This window comes from Lithobates pipiens, unplaced genomic scaffold (genome assembly GCF_037356315.1).
Source record: "Lithobates pipiens isolate NorthernLeopardFrog02 unplaced genomic scaffold, aLitPip1_a1.2 Scaffold_8, whole genome shotgun sequence".
NCBI lineage: Eukaryota > Metazoa > Chordata > Amphibia > Anura > Ranidae > Lithobates > Lithobates pipiens.
The window spans coordinates 582,742,556-582,765,416 of record NW_027507903.1 but is presented as its reverse complement, the minus strand read 5'-3'; the positions used below and the strand labels follow the sequence as shown (position 1 = coordinate 582,765,416).

Here is a 22,861-nt window from a genome sequence, read left to right as displayed (position 1 = left end):
GTATCCTCACTGTCTGCTTTAACCCATTGATCCCCACACTAGATTGTTTACCAGCAGATTTCTCCCAGCTCTCCTGTACTGAATGATAGCTATACAGTCTCCCTTTATTTCGTAGAGTGCTGTGCAAAATGTCGCAATATAATAAAATAAATAAGGCACAGCAGACTGCCTGGATGGTGTTCATATCCCTGAAAGTTTCCATAGAGAAGGTCTCCTCCAGACACTAATCACCGGGCAGTCAAACAGCTTTATGTAGAAGACCAGATATTGGGTAGGCGTTCTATCTAATGGCCCGTACAAATGATCTGAAGATCAGATGAAAAATACCACTTTTGAAGCTATCTTACGATAATCAGATCATAAGTACAGAGCTTTTGAGAGCCGATCACGACAGTCCATCCGATATTATCCGATTGGACAAGCATGAAAAATTTTCACGTATGATACCAGATCCTAGGATTTTCATTTAACCACCTGCTTACTGGGCACCTAAACCTTCCCAGACCAATTTTCAACTTTTAGAGCTGTCACTCTTTGTTGACAATTGCACAGTCATACAACACTGCACGCAATTGCAATTTTTATCTTTTTTTTTTCCCACAAATAAATATTTCTTTTGGTGGTATTTGATGACCTCTTTTTTTTTTTTAACAAAAAATAAAAAACCCAAAGACAATAAAAAAAAAAAAATTAAAGCCGTTTTATATTTTGGTAATAAATTTTGCAAACAGGTAACTTTTCTCCCTTATTGAGGCTACACTGATAGGCTGCATTGATGGGCACTAATAGGCAGCACTGAGAGGTGGCACTGAAGGTTATTGATAGGTGGCAGTGATGGGCACTGCTAGGTGGCACCTACGTACTGTGGGCACTGATTCGTGGCACTGGCAGGTGGTAGTGGTGGGCACATATGAGGTTCTGTTCTTCCTCTTCGGGACCGATGCAACTTCAAACAGAAGCTGGTGATTGGCTTTTTTTCTCCTCACGTTGTCAGCACGAGAAAAAAACAAACAAAAAAAAAAAAAACACGATTACTGATCTTCTGTTTACATCACGTGATCAGCTGTCATTGGCTAAAAACTGATCATGTGTTAAGGGGCCAGGATCAGCCCCTTACTCGGATCTGTGATCACCCGAGTCTCATTGACTCGGGTGATCACAGCAGGGGTCATGGCGAGCCTGCAAAGGAGAGGATGTCTATTGATGGCCTCCCGGCAAAGAAGATCCGTACTGTAGCCGTCATTTGGCTATAGCGCAGATCTGAAGCAGTTAATCAGTACAATTGTTGGCCAAAAATACAATACAAATACATTACATCACTTCCAATTTTTTATTCTGTCGTTCAAGAATTTTCCTTAACTTTAGTAACCTCTCCATTTTTGATATGCAGCTAGCATGGAAAAAAATAAAAAAATAAAATTATGGACGATCTGTCATTGATTTTCAGATCGTGGGTATGGGCCATAAGAAGGCTCCAGACATTGATTCCATGATAAATGGCAGACAGAGGATGAGACTACCACACAATACCTCCAGAAGTAGACTCGTGATATGTCTGGATTACATGGCAGACAGCTGTCCTTTTATGTGCCAGGTGACCCAACCAGACAGGTTTTTGAAGCTTTTCATGTTCTGAATGCTTGGTGACAAGTAATCAACCACACCTCTGAGGAAGGGCCTTGCCTCAAAACCGGTCAGTATTTGTATTTTTCTCTATGGATAAATAAAGCCGTGGTTTAAGAACAGTTATTCTAAGGCTTCATGCACACGAGACTCCGGTGCAAACTCTGCTGGACACATTTTTAAAAGCTGAAACCGGCGTTTAGAAATGCCCGATTTGCCGCGATTTAGCAGTGTTTTATCGCGTTTGTGTCTAGAAGCGTTTAGTTAAGCTAACATCATAGACCAGTGATGGCGAACCTTGGCACCCCAGATGTTTTGGAACTACATTTCCCATGATGCTCAACTACACTGCAGAATGCATGAGCATCATGGGAAATGTAGTTCCAAAACATCTGGGGTGCCAAGGTTCGCCATCACTGTCATAGACCCTCCCCAAGCTCAAAAAAAGTATTATTAACTATTTCAGCCATTTTGTGAGACCAGAGTGAGTAGCAGCAGCAGTGTACTTGTATTTAGCGTGTCACTTGCCACGTGACTTGCCACATCACCTGCCACAAGTTGTAGATAGTCCACTTGCCACGTCACCTGCCACAAGTTGTGGATTGTTCACTTGCCACGTCACTTGCGACAAGTTGTGGATTGTCCACTTGCAATTGCTTAAAATATATTTTTTAATTTTTTTTTCATCATTTGCCAGCATTTTTTAGATTTTTAATGTAAGAAAAAAAAAAATAGGTCACCTTTAAAAATGCTTATAAACGTACCGCGTTTTGCGTCTGAACCCATTTTTTTTGCTTACATGGCTCACATGTACAGAACTCCAGGAAGCCAGACACTGCCTCCCATTCAACGAGCAACTCCTGAAAAGCTGCACGTTGCCCAAGACAAGCAAATTGTTCAAAGCAAACCACCTTGAGAGTCTATGAACACCTTCTCAGACCACATTTGGGGGGAATCAATAAAGCTGCTACGCCAATTTTCAGACATTCCCTCTTGTTGTGTTGCACCAAATTATGAAGCATCTGCAACACTTGGTTCTTTTTTTTTTTTTTTATTTAAATTGGTTCTGAGCATGACTCGTGAAAACTCAGATCATTCTAAAATGCACCGCTTTTACATTGTGCCACAAAACTCACAACATATTTAAAGACAATACCAACTGTTCGTATCTTAAGAATGTGGCGCTTATTAGGACCTAGTCTCGGCATACAGAGTCACGATGGCGCAGGCAAAAACATCGTTCTAGACCAGTGATGGCTAAACTTGACACCCCCAGATGTTTTAGAACTACATTTCCCATGATGTTCAACTACACTGTAGAGTGCATGAGCATCATGGGAAATGTAGTTCCAAAACATCTGGGGTGCCAAGGTTCGCCATCAATGTTCTAGACCAGGGGTGCCCAACCTTTTTAAGAGCGAGGGCCTCCTAAGCGACTTGGTAACCAGCTGTGGGCCGCAATGAGCGGAGCGGGTGCATGACAGCCCACTCTTTCTTTTTTTGCAGATCGGATTGGAGGTAGGCATTTGTAAACGGACACAAGTCCATTTACATCTGCTACTCTTTAGCCCTTGTACACACGGTCGGACATTCCGACAACAAAATCCAATGGATTTTGTCTGAAACTCGTGTTGCATACACACAGTCGGACAAAGTTGTCGGAAAATTTGATCGTTCGCAACATGATGACGTTTGTACGTTACAACGGGACTACGTTTAGGCAAGTAGTCAATAGCTTTGGTCTCGTAATTTGATCTGAGCATGCGTGACATTTTGTCCAATCGGAATACTCTACAAACAATCGGACAAAGTCCGATCGGATCATGTTGTCGGAAAGTTTTATATCCAGCTCTTAAACTTTGTTGGTTGTATATTGCGATGGAAAAAGTCAGATGGAGCCCACACACGGTCGGATTATCCAACAACGCGTCCGATTGGACATTTTCCGTCAGAATTTCCGACCGTGTGTACAAAGGCTTAGAGGTGAATGGAGGGTCCAATTGGATCAGACAGACTGTGTGAAAGGGGCCTTTGGCTCAGTTCAGGTAACCCTTAGGTGCACTGCTCTGCACCTGCGGATCAGTTCGAAAGCAGCCCAGTAACCACTGCAGAACAGATATGCCCATATATATACTGATTTTAGTAATAAACGTACTATTAATAACTGTATTCTATTCCATCACAGAGCAGGAGCCCCCGGGCCACTGGTTGGTCACCCCTGTTCTAGACAGACATTTACGACTTGGGGGGGGAGGGGGGGGAAAACTTACACCAGTCTTTACGAATTCCAGATATTGTATTTTAAAGCCATATTAAACCAAAAAGCAAACCTATCGCAGCTTAAATGTGATGGCTGCATTCTCTTTAGGCATTTTTTTTTCTATTTCCATTTCCATCTGGTGATCCAGCCAGTAAGTCTGCTTTTCAAAAGAACAAGCTCTCCAGCGGAATATATCAGTTTACAGGGATGGCACCAACCATTCCACACTGGCAGGGGTACCGAAAACAATCAGCTTTTAATTTCTGTAAAACATTTAACCCCCCCCCCCCCCCCCAAAAAAATGGTTTGTTGTAACGGATTATAACGTATTAGACCCCTTTCACACTGGGGTGTTTTTCAGGCGCTTTAGCGTTAAAAAAAGCGCCTGTAAAAAGCCTCATCTGCAGTCCAAATGTGAAAGCCCAAGTGCTTTAAGAGCCCTTTCACAATGTCAGCGCCCGAAAAACGCTCGGAAAGCACCGCTTAAACTAGCAGTGCTTTACCAGCATTTTTCAAGAGTTATTGGGGCGCTTTTAACCCCTGCTAGTGGCCAAATAAAGGGTTAAAAGCGCCCACAAAACGCTGCTGCCAATAGCGCTTTTCAGATGCTTCCCATTGATTTCAATGGGAAGGGGCGCTTTAGGAGCGTTGTATTCACCACTGCAAAGAAGCTGCTTGCAGGACTTTTTTTGATGCCCTGCCAGCGCAGTGCCTCAGTGTGAAAGCACTCGGGCTTTTAAATTGGGATTGCAGTTGCGGCTTCCTTCAGGCGCTTTTTTTTAAAGCTAGAGCGCCTGAAAAACGCTCCAGTGTGAAAGCACTCAGGCTTTTACATTGGGATGGCAGTTGCAGCTTCTTTCAAGCGCTTTTTTTAACGCTAAAGCGCCTGAAAAACGCCCCAGTGTGAAAGGGGTCTTAGATGGAGTTTGGTTTTAATTAGTTGGTTTATTGAAATCTGCTAGAGTACACCCAACACTCCCTTCTCACCTAAACTGACAATGCTGGTGTCCAACAGTGGCCCCTGTGCTCCTTTTCATCCAGAGCGGCGGGCACTCTAAAGCCTTGTACACACAATCAGATTTTCAGACGACCGTTCATCCATTTTTTTTTTTTTTTTTTGTGGCATGCTAGTCTCATATCAAAAGTGAAGCGGTTACTCACCATAGGAAAAGTTTCGGAAGACAATATAACGTCAGAAGCGACACGTTTAATAGTTTTGTATGTAATCTTATGAACATGTGTAGTCTTGCTCTTACGATTTATTTTTTTTTTCCAGATGAAAACCGCACTAAACAAAAAGCAGACAGTATTCACATTCGACAAAAATTAGTCGGCACATGCAGCTTTTGTCATAAGAAAAATCATAATCAGCTGTCGAAGGCACCCATACTAACAATCCAAAAAAGTAGTTTGGAAGAAATCTTACTTTGATTTTTCATATCGCGCGTACAGGCTCAATTCGCACCCAATCGTACTGCAGCAACACCTGCTGCACTGCTTTTTTTAGTGCATCTTTGGAGAGGGTCTCCCTCAGCTCCAAAAATTTTAAGGAAATAGCTCACGTACCAAAGTTTGACACGGAGCCAGCCATGTTTGGCATTAAATTTTCTATGCGATTTTAGCAAATTGTCACTTTATAATTGCAGGGAAAAAAAACACTGCATTTGGGGTGCCATTAATGGCATCAAAACCCCTCCTGTGTTTCGCCACAAATTGGGAATTGTGGGCAGAATTGCACAATGCCAGTACGCTCAGGTGTAAAAAAAATAATAAAAGGGGGAGCCAAAAAAAATGCAGCCACCATATCGTATTAATAAGCTACAAAATATTACATTATTATATTATTTTGAGCTCAATACCGCTTTAAATGGTGGGTGCCACTGCTGTTGCCACAACTGCTCAGACTAGCAGTTACACTATTTGAGCCTCTGCCAGACAGTTAGGTCCGGTTCACACTGAGGCAGCGCGACTGCCTCAGGCAACCTGGACGCGACTTGCAAAACGACTTCTGTATAGAAGTCAATGCAAGTCGCCTCAAAGTCGTACAGGAACCTTTCTAAGTCGGGGGGACTTGAGTCGCTCCGATTAGAACGGTTCTATTGCACAGAGTGGGACGCGACTTGTCAGGCGGCTAAGTCACCTGACGAGTTGCCCGTGTGAACCGGCTCTTAGCATCCAGAGCAGCAACATTTTTCTATTGATATGCAGCCATAGCACAGTGCTTCTACACCCAGATACAGCACTTGGCTACCTCTGAACAAAAAAAAAAAAAAAAGTTAGCCTTCACGAAACATGTGTCCAATCAAATGACTGATTAAAAATTCTGTGATGAGTGATGCAACAATACAAGTGAGGAGCTGGCTGTAGAGCACATTCAAAACAGGACAGACATTCTTCTAATGGAAAATTGTAGATAAATACTTCTTGCCAGACAAGGTGGACCCACTTGCCATACAACAGTTGAAGTCCATTGGGCCTGCTTCTCGTGCTTCCCACTTTGCGCCTACCTTTTTCTCTGTGATCAAATTTTTATGCATTCATCTGTAATCAATGTTTGTACAAAAAAAAAATCTAAGTCTTTTTTGACATGCACTATATGGGGCTTTATTATATTTCATCTTGGTCCGAACATGAAAACATTGCATTCATTACTGATCTCTGGTAAGGATCCTCTATTGAGGTCCAATCCATATTTGGTCTGAAGACGCGCCTCAAATCTCAGATATTTGGCTGTGTCACTTCTTGGATCCTTTCCATTGATTGTCCGCAGTTTGGAGGGATCCTCCTACATATTCCAACTGCATCCCGAGCTGGTACAATGGTTTATCCATCAGGCTTTTGGCCGACGCAAGTTCAATTGACCCACTATTGTATGGAAAGTGGGTCCACCTTGTCTGGCAAGTAGCATTTATCTACAACTTTCCATTAGAAGTCTGTTGCATTTTGAATGCTCTGCAGCCAGTTCCTCACTTGTATTGTCTCATCACTGAGGATTTTTAATCAGTCATTTGATTGGACACATGTTTCATGAAGTCTATTAAATTTTGTGTTCATGCACAATTTTTTGTTTGGCAGCCTAAACCATCGTAAAAGCCTTTTGCCAAGTTCATTGAAGGACAAGAGCTGGATTGTCTACTTATCCAGCTGCATCCTTTAATGAAATATAACCACTTGTCTTCTCTGCAATACATGGATATATTCTGTAGATAATGGGACACCAAAGGGTTGATTTACTAAAGCTGGGGAGTCCAAAATCTGGCACAGCTCTACAATCAGCTTCCAGGTTTTATGTCAAAGCTTAATTGAACAAGCTGAAGTTAAAAGCCGATTGGTTAACTATGCACAGCTGCACCAGATTCTGTGTGCACCAATTTTAGTAAATCTGACCCCAAATGTCACGAGATGCAACTGATTTTTTAGGACAGCCACTGACAAGAATCTGGTCCTTGCCAGCAGAATAAGTACCCCATGCACAGTTTATGGAACAACCACAGGCAGATTTTGATCCTATATCAGTGGTCTCCAAACTGGCCGAGGGCCAGATGCAGCCCCTTGCTAGCCATTATCCCACCCCCTCTCCAAATGAGATGAGGCACCATTGCCTCATTACAGAAAAAAACGATGGGGCACCATTCCTTTATAACACCAATGGGGCACTATTCCATCCCACGACACCAACAATGGGGCACTATTCTTCCCACTGACCACCAGCCCTGAGGCAATGTTTATGTTCACTGATGCTGTGCTGTGGACACTTTATAAACCCCCCCCCCCCCCCCACTGGCCACAATCCAGCCCCACTAAAGCCTGAAGGACAGTAAATTGTTGGGAAAGTTTGGCAACCCCTGCCATGTATAAAACAGGCCAGTACCACTGATTATGTGAAACTGCTCATCCATGGGATTAAACGTGATTAGGGTCTGACCGGCCCTGGATGCAGACAGTGTCCATTCAGAGCTGGTGCAACTGGTCACAAACTGACAGCTAATTGTCCAGCTTTTGTGGCGATACAGAGTTCTGCTGTATCCTGGAGGCTGTCTTTAGTCACATCGAAAGAAGCAGCCCATCCCCCCTCATTCGCCTCTGAGGCCTTACAGTGACACGGCAGCCAATATACCAATTCAAAGACAATAAAAGTGAGACAGGTTTTTGGACACAAAAAAAAGGTTTTTCCTTTAATTAGAAATTTTACAGACATCTGTACATTCCAAAACATAACCCATACATACATTCTGGCGATGATCCCTGCATCAATATAAATTAGAATCAGAGCTTGAAGCAGGGTGGACTGAAGGCTTGGTAAGGCTCATTTCACCACATCACAGGGCACAATGAGGGGCATGTGTTGGCAAGTTCACTTAAAGGGAACAGGTCAGGATAGCTGTTAATCACAGCCAAGGCTCACATTCAGCCCCAGGAACCAGCATCACTTCTTGAATTCAGGCAAGGCAATGGAAGCTCAGAGGACCAAACAGGAGTCTCGGCTGTGCCACACAACTGCTGTTCTCACCGGTCCCCTTTAACACTTGAGGGAGGATGTCTTTAAATGGGATTCAGCCAAGTGCTGGCTGAAACAGACCTCTGAAATAAGCCATTTTATAAGCTTTGTTGTTTTGTCCACTCACTAATAACACCCAACAGTTCTCAGTTGGTAGACTGCACTAAAATCTGACCACCAGAGGTTTGTCCACTGCTCCATCAGGATCCGAGGTGGCTTTAAATTAAAGCTTTAGTTCCCTAAAAACTACATCAACCAAATTGTACAGAACACTGACATGATTTGATACTGCAATGTGAACGAGGGCTGATGGAATGCGACTAAGTTTGGCAATATTTGACCAGGTGTTGCAACAATGGCTAATGCACCTCAGAAGCCCCTCGGATGGGGGAGGAAGTCATCAAGTGGTTTTGAAGGAGGGGGGGGGGGGGGGGGGGGGGGGCGCAAGGTCAATTTAAATTATCCTGGTTGGCCACTCCCACACAGGGAAAGTCTGGGGAGCATACTGCAGAGGTGGCACAGAGGTTTACTGCAATTGGGAGCCAGGGCCTAAGGGCAGCAGGAGACTTGGTGACAAGACTGAAGAGGGGATAAGGAGAGAGGATATGGGTAAAAGGGATAAGGGAAGATTGACAGATCATCCTCCATTACAGGGTTAAAACAAAAACTGTAAAAAATATATATAAATTTTGAGTCTCATAGAGACAGAACGATCCCATTTCCCCTCTCCTATCCAAGACATGAACGCCCAGGGAAGGGGAGAGCGCTGATCAGGAGGAGAGACGCCAACTTTAAAGCTCATCTTTCTGAGGTGCTTCACTTTCTTCCTCATCATCCTCCTCCTTCTCTTTTTCTTCATCATCATCGTCATCTTCTTCGTCATCATCATCATCAGCAGCCTCTTCAGCAGGCTCCTGTTCTTTTCTCTTCTTCTCTTCCTCCTCTTGTTTCTTGCGTTCCTCTTCATCCTGCAGTTCCTTCATCTTTTTCTCTCCTTCCTGTATGGGTAGAGGGAAAAAAAAAAAAAAAAAAAAAGATGGTTATTTATGTTGTGTGCTTCATGTCTGTAAGACCTCATGAATTACAGGCTATTACAAAGACTGTCACGGGGGGGATTTGGGGGTTCCTGCACATGTGTGCACCTTTGTCTACTCTTCATACATGCAGCAGTTCATCCTCAATCCCCAATGACAGGTAAGTGAAACATAGTAGCCCATTATGCTTTACCTTTGCAGGGAGAGAGAAGTAAGCCCATCAGGTTTACTTACTCTTTAAGCTGTTTGAAAACATCAGGGCAACTGCTCCATCAGAGAACTGTCAATTTACAGATTTATAAAACATCCAACATGGTGAACACAATTATTCATGATTTATAGCAAGGATATGCAATTAGCGGACCTCCAGCTGTTACAAAACTACAAGTCCCATCATGCCTCTGCGTGTTATTGTTGTGGCTGTCAGAGTCTTGCTATGACTCATGGGACTTTTAGTTCTGCAACAGCTGGAGGTCCGCTAATTGCATATCCCCGATTTATAGTGTCAGTTTGCAAAGCGCTGCAGATTATCCAGTGATCAACTGACATATGCCTCAATTGCAACTACTTGTTTACTGGGCACTTTCACCCGATTGCTGTCACTGGCTTTCCTCACACAGTGAGGAAAGAAAATGTAGATAGCCACCATTTGTTTACACACAATCAGCTGTGATTAGACACAGATGATCACATGATAAAAGGCCACTGATTTGGCATTTTACCATGATCAGCGGGTCTGTGTTGGCAAGTGGTTATCAAGGCTGGCACTCAGGTCCTTTTTTGGCACTTTGGCTTCCTGTGTCACCTGTCCCCAGCCTCATGGCTAGTGATCAATATCCCTATCCTGTGAGCTGACCAAACAATCTGCATGACTAGCAGCAATGTACATCTCCAAATGCTTAAATTGATATTTTTGCAAGTGCATTATTAAATCAGTTATTGGAAGTTATAAATTTTTACATCAAACTTACATTTCCTGTCCTGCTGACAGCTGCAGCCCCCCCCCCCCCCCCCCCAAAAAAAAAAAAAAGAAAAACAGTAGGGCAACCACAGGGTTCTACTCAAATAAAAAACAGTTTAAGCGAGGAATGGTGGACAGAACTGCTCCACTAATGTTTAGAAGAGGTAACCATCCTCAATACGGTTTATACAAGGAGCCACAGATTCACTTTTAAAAATCCCTTAGGTGGTAGTTACAGGTCATGGTGTGTTCTCTTGAACACATATGTCAGTGGCAGCACGCAAGTCAATAAAGCAGCAAGTTTACCAATAAAAATCACTAGTGTGTTCATTATATGTTCCAGTCCCTGCAGTGATTTAAGCCAACCGCATTTCAATTCTGGATCTACTACACATACCTTTGTGACACCCCATGTCTTTGTGGCATGTTCCTCTGCAAACTTCTCATCGTCTGTAATCAAGAAGTTGTCAAAGATGGTGCCAGATTTGACCTGCAAAAAAAAAAAAGAGCAGCTCGTTACAACTTCATTGTTTCAAACTTTGAAGTTTTAAAGCCATTAGGGAATGTCTGCTTACCTGCCACAGATCAAGGCCCAAAGCTCCAAAGTCTTCATAGGAGTACAGAGTAGGATCTGGGGTATATTCTGGGTTGTCGATCTCTGGGTGCACCCACTTTCCTTTGTAGTCAGGGTTGTCAATCTGGCGTGGTTTCCACTCTCCCTGCAAAAAAGCAGATTGTTATTTCAAGTACAAACCAACCTATCCTGTAATAAGTGCATCTATAACAGTTACGCCACTTATAAGCCTTAGATATTCCCACAGGGAAAATTGAATTTGGTTTCTGCAAGCATAGACAAAAGTGAAAATGGGTGGAGAGACTTCCATGGCTTTAACACACCCTGAGCATTTCTTCAGCTGTGCTACAATATGCACATCTACACCAGCCAACTATGGAAGAAACCCTGCATCCATGTACAATAGTATTGAACATTAATAAGAAGCCATAAGCTGTATACCGTGCTATTCCCAGATTGCCTACATAGCACCAATTTTTTTTTACAGCAAAACAGAATGGCTGCTTCTGGATGAGATATGAGATATTAGCAGGCAACTAAGTCGAGTGGAGGGATGCTTCATCATGGATGGCATTTCAGGACAAAAAGGTGACCAATTACCTAAATGTAGCCAAGCAACAAATTTGGAAGACTGAACTGCCAACCGTCCAGATGGGGGGGGGGGGGGTTCTTAAAAACCTGGGATGGACATACTGGACACCTTTGTTGCCATTGTGCCATGTGTCCAGTTTGCCTTTGAGAGGTGGGCTCTCTCCATTCTCACCTGCCCTTTGCTTCTAAAAATGCATGTCCTACTATGGAGACTCAAAATTTAGAGTCAAGACTGCAGGTAATACTGGGGGTGCTGTGAAGTGGCTATGCAGCTTACACATGTATTTGCAAATGTGTGCAATGAAACTTGCTTTTAATGCATACTGTTAGACAGAATAATTCAGTTAGTTGAGAATTCTCTTTGGTTTTGTTTGAAGTTTAAAAAAATTAAAATCTTCATAACCTTCAAGTGTTAACCTGCTTATCTGTATGCAACCACCAACTTACTCACAGGTTAGTAAGCAAAGGTGTAAGGCAGGCCATAAATTATGTAATTTTCTTCCCTTCTACCACAGGTTGATAAAGGCACATCTCTCGCTGCGCTATTGTATTCTGCTAGTGGGGAGCCTTCCCTGCCGGCAGAAGACGATCAGTGTTACCTCATGCTGAGGTGTGGAACAGCCAATCCTTGCAGAGCTGAAGAAAGGAGTGGGGGTGGAAATAATGCATGTCTTACGCTAGTGCACGAGATATGTAAATCACCTGTCAAACACAGCAAGGGGGGGGAAGAACGGACAAAGATTTCACTTTGTACATTTTATTTCACTTTAGAGAAAAAAAAAAAAAAAAAAAAAAAAAAAAAAAAGCATGAGGATTGCTCAGAGCTGGAGATTAACTCTGTGGCAAGACTGGGCACAGCTGATCTGAAATCCCACACTATCTTGTGCCAGATAAAATAAAAAAAATTGGGTTTACATCCACTTTAAGTCCTAATACTTAAATGACCAAGGTCAATAAAAATTCTGCCCATTGCAAAACACAATTTTGCAAAAGCAAAAATGTGCACTCTGACAACGAGCATGCAAACACAATCAGGGGATCTCAGGAGCAATGCTCTGGGCCCCTGCAGACACTTAACTCCAGCTCAGTTCTGCACTGAGGTACAGATCTCTAGCTAGAGATGGAGCAAGCAACAAATTCAAGCTACCCCTTTACATACCTCTTCTGGGTGCTTTAACAGTTAATTGGAAGCTGTCACCTTTCTATAAAGCAAACAAATGTGACAATTTTCTGGTCACTTTTTGTAAACACCATGCCACTTGATAAACTAGATGGGGGACCCTTTAGATTTTCCTCAAGCTCTAGCTTTCAGAGACTTAATACCATTGGTAAACTCAGCAAGGACAGGATAAAATAGCTTACCTTGTACTCTGGATTTGTGATGACTGGTGGCTCCCACTCTCCATCCATCTCTTCATCCCAATCTTCTGGTTTCACTGCATCTGGGTCAGGGATATGTTCTGGCTTTTCCCAGTCCTGCAAACAATTAAAAAAATGACTTAGACAATTAAAAATTCTAGTTTTCTACACAGTCATCTTATCCCAGAATGCCAATATATTAGGTTGTGTCTAAGCTGCATCTAGTTACCAATTTAGTGGAGGTAGCTTAAGGTCTTAAAGCAGAGTTCCGTCCACCCCTTAAAAAAAAAAAAAAAAAAAAAAAAAGTCAGCAGCTACACATTGTAGCTGCTGACTTAACATTAGGACACTTACCTGTCCTGGAGTCCAGCGATGTCAGCATCGTAGCTGATGTTTTTAGCAGCTGGATGAGTGCTGCTGCGATTGTGAGTAAGGGAACCCGGCGGTGTACGGTACCCTTTCAGCTTCACGAACGGATCCCTACTGCACGTGCGCTCACTAGCCCGGCTGAAGGGGGACTGAGCTGCTGATTTAATTTGCCACAGCCCAGTCTCCCGGAAGTGGGGACACAGTACCTGTAAAAAAACAGCTATCCACTCCCCCCAAAGTGTTTTAAATGTGGCACTTGAGAGGGGGTGGAGGAATCGGATAAGCGGATGTTCCACTTTTCGGTGGAACGCCACTTTAAATCTCAGCTACAGACTCCTAGTGGCAGACCCTGGTAAAACTTCAAGTGGCAATGCAGCTGGTACTTGTTTCAAACATGAAACCATAAAATTCCAAAATGGAAAGCAATGGTGGGAGGTTCCAAGTCCAAAGACTACAGTCACAATAGTGATAGAAGCAGCTTAGACTAAATAGCTGCTACTGGATAACCCATTACTTGCAGAACATTAGTGGATTCTACTGCCCTGTTCAGAACACTGTTGTATTGTACAATTTCTAACAGCCATCATTCTGTGAGGGGTTGCTCAAATTAGACACCAACCTCTGGTTTCTTGTCCTCGGGATCATCGATTTTGGGGCGCTCATCCCAGTCATCGGGCTTCTTGGCCTCAGGGTCCTTAATTTTCTTGGCGGGAAGGAAGTCCCAGTCGTCCTCCAGGTTGCCAGATTCAACCTTGCTGTTATCAATTTTCACCTCATAAGTGTTATCAGGGCGTACAATCAAGGTGTAGAGATGACTGTAAACATCATCCTGAAGAAGGAAAAAGGTTCAGATTTCAGTACAATATCAATAAGTCATTAAAACCCAACTAGAAATCCACCCTTCAGTTGCTGACCTATCAATGTGCTAAAATGCAGGAGTCCTTAAAGTAGGGGCTGTACCTGGAATTTATAATTCAGGACTACACTACTTCCAGTCTGTAAAGCCAAGTTTCAGCACCAGGTGTTGGAGGCAAAATCTTGTGACAGCACCACGTGTACTATAAGGCATTGTATGTATACATTGGGTAGACAACGGCATTCTGTGTCTATGTTACATCTGGCATGCATTTGAGTCAAACAGCAGTGCCGGCACCCATTAATAGTGCACACATTTTAAAGCCAAGGCTGAGGGGCTCAGCATTAGGAATATTGCCTGTGCCCTCCTGTCCTGTTGAAAGCTCTGTTCCTTTTCCTGCACTATTGCCAGACATAAAAGGGGACTATTGATCTGTTGACAGCAGTAAAAACCTATCAAGATATTCTTAGCCCTTCATTATTCAAAACAGTGCATTGATTGAAATTGGAGTTAATGCATTTATTATAAGCATCTTCACTTCTCGAATATTACAAAAATTGAACTAATGCAAGTAGAGGATAACACACTTCAAATAACCATGGTCTAAACACACAAGACATTTAACCCCCTTTAAACGTTTAAAGGGAGATTTTTGACAGACCAAGTCAAAATTCTTTACTCACTTTGCATCGGATATCTTTGTTAATCTGCAAGTTCTTCCCCTTGTAGTTGAAGATTACATGCACTTTCTTGGTGGGTGGCCCGCAAATGTCAGGACCTGAAAGATACAGAAAATATAGGATTACAAGCCTGCAGTAGTGATATTTAGCGATTAGGCAAGTCAAAGTAGCATTGAATCTATTTAAAAAGTGACTACACCAGACACTGAAACGGATCCATGCTGGAATGGGCAGTTTGCATCTGTGCCTCCTCTGGAGAGGAAGGATACCAAAGCATGGCATGCCTGTATCCCCTGCAGTTCATCTGCCACAACCAGACTTGTTTAATATGCAACATGGCTTGCGATCAAAGTGGGCGTAAACTTCCATGTATGATATTTACCTATAGGTAAACCTTATTATAGGCTTACCTATAGGTATTGCAAATATCTCTTAAATGTACCGTTTAGGCGATATTTACTTTAGATGCATCCAGTGACATCACTGGCACATGCACTCTGAAAGAATAGCATATCTGTGCCGTTCTTTCAGAGTTGTGCCATAAACAGTCTTACACACGTGGGAGTGACATCACTGGCTAGGCCATTCATATCACTAAAGCCTGTAAACTCAGGACTGGGTGAAGAGGGAGGCGCTTTTTTCACACAACTACAGCTTTAACACACTTTGAATGGCCTGTCAGCACAATACAGACTGACAAGACACGCACCATTTTTCTGCAACAGTGCACCACAGCTCACGGTAGTGCATTACATTGCACTGCCCTAGTGTTGGTGTGCCATTGAACATAAATGGCACCGCTCCATGCCAACGTGTGCATGGTGTTTTGCTTTGGGTAGGTCTCAGTCTGTTGGAAAGCAGATGGGAGTGCAGTCTGATGCCATTTCCATACAGATAATTGCTCTGTAATATAAAGCTTCACCAGCAGGTGGCTTGGGGAAGCAGACTTCAACTCCTCCCACTGACACTTTGGAAACAAGACTGACTGCCAGACATAAGCAGGGTATTTCCATTTAAACTACAAAGAACTAGAAAGTTCAGGCAACAAGGTCATTCAAAAAAGCTTGGTGTTTTCCACACCTGCCCTATCAGTTCACTTACCAAACATGATGTTATATTCAGACTCTCCGTGCATGTCAGTCTGCTCTAGAGTGCTTGGGAAAAGCTTCACGTATCCTCCGCCACAGTCAATGTTCTGTTCGTGCTTCACTGAAAACTGAACTACAAGAGTCTTGTCTTTGTTGGAGAAAGCAGGGAATCCAGCAGAGTGGGCATAGAATTTGGCATCTTGGCTGGTCTGGAGACCTAAGGGAAAAAGCAACAGTGGTGACTGTTAGAAAGTTGGCAAGGTTGAATAAAGACAACAGTCCACCTAGTTCAACCTGCACTGGTGTGAGTGTAGAAAAATAACTTCCCATATCCCTGTATATTGCATTTGATAAGTTGAATGTCCAAGAGTCTTTTGAAACTATCAATACTTCATGTTGACACCGCCAATTGTGGAAGAGCGGTCCGCACGCTTATTACCCTGGCAGTGAAAAACCCCTGCGCAGGTTAAAGTTAAACCGCTTCTCCTCAAATCTCATTCCGTGTCCCTGCGTCCTCTTACATGGCCTGGAACTAATCGTTTGCTACCAACGCTGGGATTACCATTGAGATATTTGTATCCGTTATTAGAAATCCAACACTAAACATATATAAAAGTCACCTAAAATGACTTTAAGAGCTAGCTGCAGGTCCTCTAACCCAAGCTAAAAAAGGCTGTTGAAAACCAGTCCAGTTAATAGAATATTTCATATTGCTTTGCATGATACTTTATTTTGTTGCTCCTTCTCCAGTCTACGTGGTGCTGCAGCTGAGCAGTCGCCATGCATTGCTCCTTTAGGGACTTCTCTAGTCTAACCACATGTGCAACACTACTGAAAATCTGAATAGACAAACCCAATGTTGAAGTGGTTGTGAATCTCAGGCATGAAATATGAACAAAGCATATCCCTCTATAGTGTGTACCTTTACTAATTTGTCTGCTTTGTTCCTCTGCTATCAGCATGAATCAGTTCTCACGACAAAAAAAAGTGATAGGATGGAGCGCACAGGTTGCAATTGGCAGCCATAGCTCTGTTCCTGTGTGTAGGGCGGGCGGCTTCCTTCCCTCCAATCAGCTCTCAGGGCTCTCAATGAGCTCAGCAGAGTGTAAATTCAGCTCTACGCCCACCATTTTCTAACAGCTCAGAAAAGGTTTATAAATTCTGGACTTTAAAGGGATGTAGAGCAAAAGACTGCAGATAAACCAGAAAAACTTTGGTTTGGAATTGTTTCATCTGCGTATCACCTGAGGCCAGTAACTTCACTGGGTTAATGTAAGGTTTTACAACCAAGTCCAACTGGCTTCAGAAGTGACATGCCTGGAGTTCCTCTAACCTGCCAACATGAAGAAATGAAGGCCACTTACCTTTGTCTTTCTCTTCGTCTCCATAAAACTTGCCCGCAGTAAGCTTAAACTGGCCATAGTCTGTCTTGTGCTTAGACTGTGTCCATCGTTCTTTCCAGGCATCTGAAAAAAAAAAAAAAAAAATGCACATTAGCACGTCAGACTGCAATACAGAGCAGATACAACAAAGCTATTCTGCAGAGTGCTTGTAACCGGATCACACAAGGTCTCATGTAACAATACCCTTCACAAGCAGCTGTCCATCAAAGCATTGTGTGTCAGAAGTGACTGAAGTACGCTACCCATTATTACCTTAATGATGCTTTTACATAAAGCACAGCAATGGGTAACCCGACAATTAAAGGACTTAATACACTTAGCCGCACATACATGCCACATTATCTCAGGACGTTTTACCTTAAGGACATGAATGTATTCACCTAAACCTGGATCTGGAGTTAGAAAAGTCTCCCAAAAAAACAGTTTAGCACAATGTGGCCAATGTTTTCAAGCTCTGGGGGTGAGAGGGGGAGGGGTTTGAGCACATCATATGTACTTCAACTGAGTTATGGTTCTGTTTTCAACAGAGGGTAGCTAGAACCACCATCCACAAAGGTTTAGGCCAGGTATAGATGGATTGAAAAGCAGCCGGTTCAGCAGGAACCAAATTTCTATCTACAGACAGGCTGGTTATACTCAAGTTGATTAACCAGGATGTTGGTTTATTTTCCCCATGTCATCACCACTGGTGGTGGGGGGGGTATATCCACCAGCAATGATCATTGTTTTCTGAGGGCGGGGGGAGGCTCCCTAAAAAAATAAAATTGTTGCATACATGACGTTAGTGGATTTGGAGCAGAGCTTCCAACTACATACAAAATGCCAGAAACATGCTGCAAATTCTTCAGCGAATCGCCCCCTGTACTTGGGGTGTGCATCTGCCTACAAAGGACCTTGATGAAAAATTGAATACCCAAGGCTATTGGAAGAGTAATCACAGTCATTAAATGTGCATACTGCAAAGGTTATTGCAGTGCTGAAGCCAAGGTCTGACCTGCTGCCTATATTTACTCATTACACAGAGGAAGGGAGAATACTCATAACGATACTTAGGCCGTGCTTTCTCTTTCACTATGAAAAGCAGAGGGGGGGGGGGAATTCAGGCAACGAGCACCCTCCTCCCCTTTCTGTTTCCAGAAGATTCATACAGCTGCATGATGACCAGGAAGGAGGAAAGGAGGACTTGGGGACAAATGGGAGGAATGCTTCATTAACAGCAGCAGCCGGCTGGATTGGTAGGACATGCCGGACAGCCCTGCACTTACACAGTCTCCATCAGGCTTCGATCCCACAAGGCTTTGCATAAAATGTATACGGCTCACAGATTCTGATTGACTGAGCTTGAGGGCAGACGTTTATACGTAGACAAAAAGGTGTCCAATCAGCTGCCATAAAATTGTATTGGGTCTGAAACCTGCCCAGATGTAGCAAAACCATTACACAAGAGATATGTAAATCAGTCAGGAAGACACCGGCACCCGAGACAATTCAGAATCAACTGAGCGTGCCCATCCGGTTTCTATAGAGAGCACGAGCCAAATATATGCCAATTGTAGAAACCCTTCAATCTATCGGTAGAACATGAAGATTTTGCGTACACATTCATCCTGTATAGACGAATGCACAGGTATGGTGCAAGATGGAGGTTTCCAGAACATATATATGTTACCTGGGCAACCATAGGCAGGGCTGGGAACGGGCATCCACGTATTCAGAGGACTAAAATTCCTGTTAAATTTAGCCTCACCTTCGGGAAACACGCTAAAACTTCATTACCAGACATGCGTAGACACAGATCTAGGGCCCCATGCACACAGGGTGCCCAGCCCCAACGGCACGACCACCCGGGCACCCAGCCCCAACGGCGCGACCACCCGGGCACCCAGCCCCAACGGCGCGACCACCCGGGCACGGATGGAAGGCACAAATGCACTATGCAGCCGTGTACAAGTCTAGGAGAGGCTGACAGCCGCTGAGGCTGGACAACGCACCAACTTTTATAGCCCCTGTTCACACAATGCAATTTGACAGTTCCAAATCACATGACAAGTCGTACCCCATTGTCAGCAATGGAACCAAACAGTTACAATTCATGCTGAAAGCAACTTCGAAAAAGGTTCCGGCTTTACCGTTTTCTCATTTCATTGCAACTTGCATAGACTTGTTTGAAGTCACAAGATGCAATGAAATCAGCAGTGAAAATCACTCTGATGTGCGGCTTTGAAATCTCGCTGAAGTAGCGCAATTTCAAAGCCACACCAGTGTGAACAGGGCTTGGGTAATATGTGTCCCGATACAAATACCTGGAATGTGCGCAGTCTGCACTCCAGACATCTGTCCCTGGACACACTGAACTTCCGTGTCAAACGACCCAGACACATGACCTACAATTGAAGGCATGCTGGGAGTTGTAGTTCCTATGTACCAAATTGGTATTATCCTGTACTGTCACATCTGTCCATAACAAATTCCCAATTCAAGGAGTATTTCTCATTTCATTAAAGTGGGTGGAGCCATGCAAATCATTCCTTTAGCTTTTTAGCAATTCCTTTAACTGTCAGCTTTGAAATAGTGCTGAAGTTGCGCAATTTCATAGCCATATTCAGTGTGAACAGGGGCGTAAAGTTATTGTAAAGTGTCTTAAATAACAAAGAAGTTATACTTGTACCCTCTCTGTACAGTTTGTTTTGCACAGGGAAGCCTGGATCCAGCTCTCGGGTCCCTCATCAGCTCTTGAGGCCCCTCCCACCTGATGAGTGTCCCCACAGAAAGCAGCTTGCTATGGGGGCACCCCAGCCAAGTCACAGCTCCCTGTGTCCATTCAAACACTGAGCCAAGACCCAGCCATGCCCCCTTTCTTTTCCTGATTGGCTGACTGACAGAAGCAGGAGCCAATTGCACCACGCTGCTGTCTTAGCCAATGAGGGGAGGGGGGGGGCAACCCAGGCAGCCGAGACACTCCCACAACATTGCTGGATAGAGATGGGCTCAGGCATGTACTAGGGAGGCTGCTACACAGGTTTTTTTATGTTAATGCATCAAGATAAAAAAAATAAAAAATAAACTTCTGCCTTTACAATCACTTTAATCACACAGAGGGGAAATTATGTCTATTCAACAGTTTTGATCCAATCATACAGCAACTGGATTGAAAATTGTGCCATGATTGGCCACCATAACATTGTAACTAAAGATCCCCCATAGAAAAACAGACTTCACAGATAATCCCCCAATTCAGATCAACTGAGACCCACCATTGACACCTCCCAATGACCTGACACTCTTCAGCCCCCCCCCGCCCCACCCTAGAGACACCCCTCACATACTTTCCCCAAATACCTAAACCAGTCCCAACAAAACCCAACTACCCCAACACCCCCAGACCCGTCCCCAATCACAGCCCCCCAGGTAGCTGCCCCCTAAGCATATGACCCAAGAACCCCCAGACAAGTCCACAGTGACCCAAAACCTCTGCAATGACTACAGAACCCACACGGACGCCCAGTCACTAGTGAGGAAGATCACAATGAGGATTATAATAATGCTGAATAAAGCCGGCTAATGACTGAACACAAGGCTGTAATTATCACCACCACCTCCAGGTCCTGGGAGACAGGAAATGTCATGTTACACTTATGGCACATCCTGTCATTACAGGAGAAGTGTGCAAACAGGGACTCGGCGGCCATGTCAGATCTACAGAATGGGGAGGGGGACTAAAAGTCCCAGCATGAGCTACCAAACCCCACCGCTGTATTAACGGCACAATGTCAAAGCATACAACAGAATCCGTATGCCCCTAGATGCTTGGATTTTGCTGTAAGAGCCAACATTGTGGTGGGAATACAGCCATGGGGGGGTTTAATGCTGGGACAGGTTCTCTCATGATCCCCATGTCTGTGTCCCTTGGGATGTATACATGCTCAAACAGCACTTTACTGGATCCATAAAACTACAAGTCCCAGCATGACCCCCCACCAGGGTTACTAGGTCTCTCGAGAAGTCAGACTTCCAGAAGACAGAATTGGCCATAAAGGATCATCATGCAGGTGCCCTACAAGTCCTAGCGAGCCCAGATATGCCAGGCATGCTGGGACTTCTACATCATCAGGGACAGATTTTTCAGACCACATGCCCAGGGTTCATTTAAGTAAACTGGGATCATGGACATGCACTATAAATCCCAGCATACACAGATATAGCAGGCATTCTGGGACTTCTAACTCATCTGTGGCTACAGAACTCAGAGGAGGAGCTTTAAATTTCCTCCTAACAGGGGGGCGCATGCAGCTACACTACAAGTCCCAGCATGCACAGCAATGGCAGGCTTCCTGGGGCTTGTACTTCACCTGCAATTACAAAAACACCCATGACAGGATTTTCAGATTCCCACCCAGCAGGGATCAAGTACCACAAGTCCCAGCATGCACAGATGTGGCAAGGGTTTCTGAGACTTCTGGTTCCCCTGCAATCGATTTTCAAAATACAAAGCCAGCCATCACCCCTGTAGACAGATCATACAGCTACACCACAAGTCCCAGCATGCACAGCAATGGTGTATGGTTCCTGGGACTTGTAGTTCATCTGCAACTACAAAAACCACCTAAAGACAGATTTTCAGATTCCCACCCAGCAGGGATCAAGCGCTACAAGTCCCAGCATGACTGGTATACTGGGACTTGTAGTGCGTTTTACAGACACAAAAGGTCAGCAGATTTACAGATTACACGCCCAGCTACCCCATCACTAGACAGGGAGGCCAGTGGTAAGGCCAAACGCAGTAGATTAGCGCTATCGGGGATTTACTAGTCTAGCCTGTCCCCAGTGACCCCACTCTATTGCCCGCCCCTTGTAGGGCACACAGCCCGTCCACATACCTCCATCCCCGAATTCCTCTTGGAAGTAGACGGAGGGTTCAGCGAGGCACAGAGCCGCCAGCAGCGGTAGGACGAGGAGAGCGATGCGGGCCATGACTAAAGAAAGCGCTCCCCGGAGATACCGATGAACAGCAGCGGCTGATATCCACTGAGCACTCAGCGCCGGCCGACCGCCGCTCTTATATGCCCTCCACACACCCTCCTCCCAAATCCGCTCCCATTGGCCGCCCCTACACCGGTGTCCGCTCGCCATTGGAAGCCGGGTTCTGCCATTCAGGGCACACAGATGGCTGCCCGTGATTGGGCGAGGCCGCGGCCAATGAGGGAACACCACGCAGGGGCCTCCTACTAGTCGTCAAGCAGTTGGCTGCGAGACGAGGCTTGCGGATAGGTCACGTGATGCGGGGCGAGTCGGCGCTGAGGCACGTGATCTCTTCCGGCTGTGGGTGTGGCCTGTGTAGCCATAGCTATAGATGTGTATTGGTGGCCATTGGAGAGATGCATGGAGGGGAGGGGGATTTCTCTCAGTGTGTCCTATAATGGCGGCCACATAAAGCAGTGTGAGTTCTGTCAGAGCAAGGATAAAACCTATAAGTTGTGACATGAGAAAAAAAAAGTGGATTATGTGAGTCCCCATTCACAAACATAACACATCATGACTGAAAATAAATATGCCTGTCTTACATTA

The 22,861-nt window shown here is 44.3% G+C and overlaps 1 protein-coding gene across 1 annotated transcript; it reads right to left on the bottom strand.

Moving 5' to 3' along the window:
- Positions 1-8,029: 8,029 nt before the first annotated feature.
- Positions 8,030-22,340, bottom strand: CALR (calreticulin). Its single transcript, XM_077470314.1, has 9 exons — positions 22,174-22,340; positions 17,258-17,359; positions 15,907-16,110; positions 14,809-14,903; positions 13,889-14,098; positions 12,904-13,017; positions 10,952-11,095; positions 10,774-10,866; positions 8,030-9,379 (listed from the first exon to the last, which is right to left on the bottom strand). The coding sequence occupies exons 1-9, from the start codon at positions 22,265-22,267 to the stop codon at positions 9,173-9,175; spliced, it is 1,263 nt and encodes a 420-aa protein (XP_077326440.1). The 5' UTR covers positions 22,268-22,340; the 3' UTR covers positions 8,030-9,172.
- Between the last annotated feature and the right edge of the window lie 521 nt (positions 22,341-22,861).

What these genes read in the sequence shown, in the direction of transcription:
- CALR (XM_077470314.1), bottom strand. Translation starts at nt 22,267, where the DNA reads ATGGCCCGCATCGCTCTCCTCGTCCTACCGCTGCTGGCGGCTCTGTGC. An exon ending in ACAAAGATATCCGATGCAAA is followed by an intron (nt 14,099 to 14,808) that starts GTGAGTAAAGAA and finishes TTCCTTCTTCAG; the next exon opens with GATGATGTTTACAGTCATCT. An exon ending in CCGAGGACAAGAAACCAGAG is followed by an intron (nt 13,018 to 13,888) that starts GTTGGTGTCTAA and finishes AATTGTTTGCAG; the next exon opens with GACTGGGAAAAGCCAGAACA.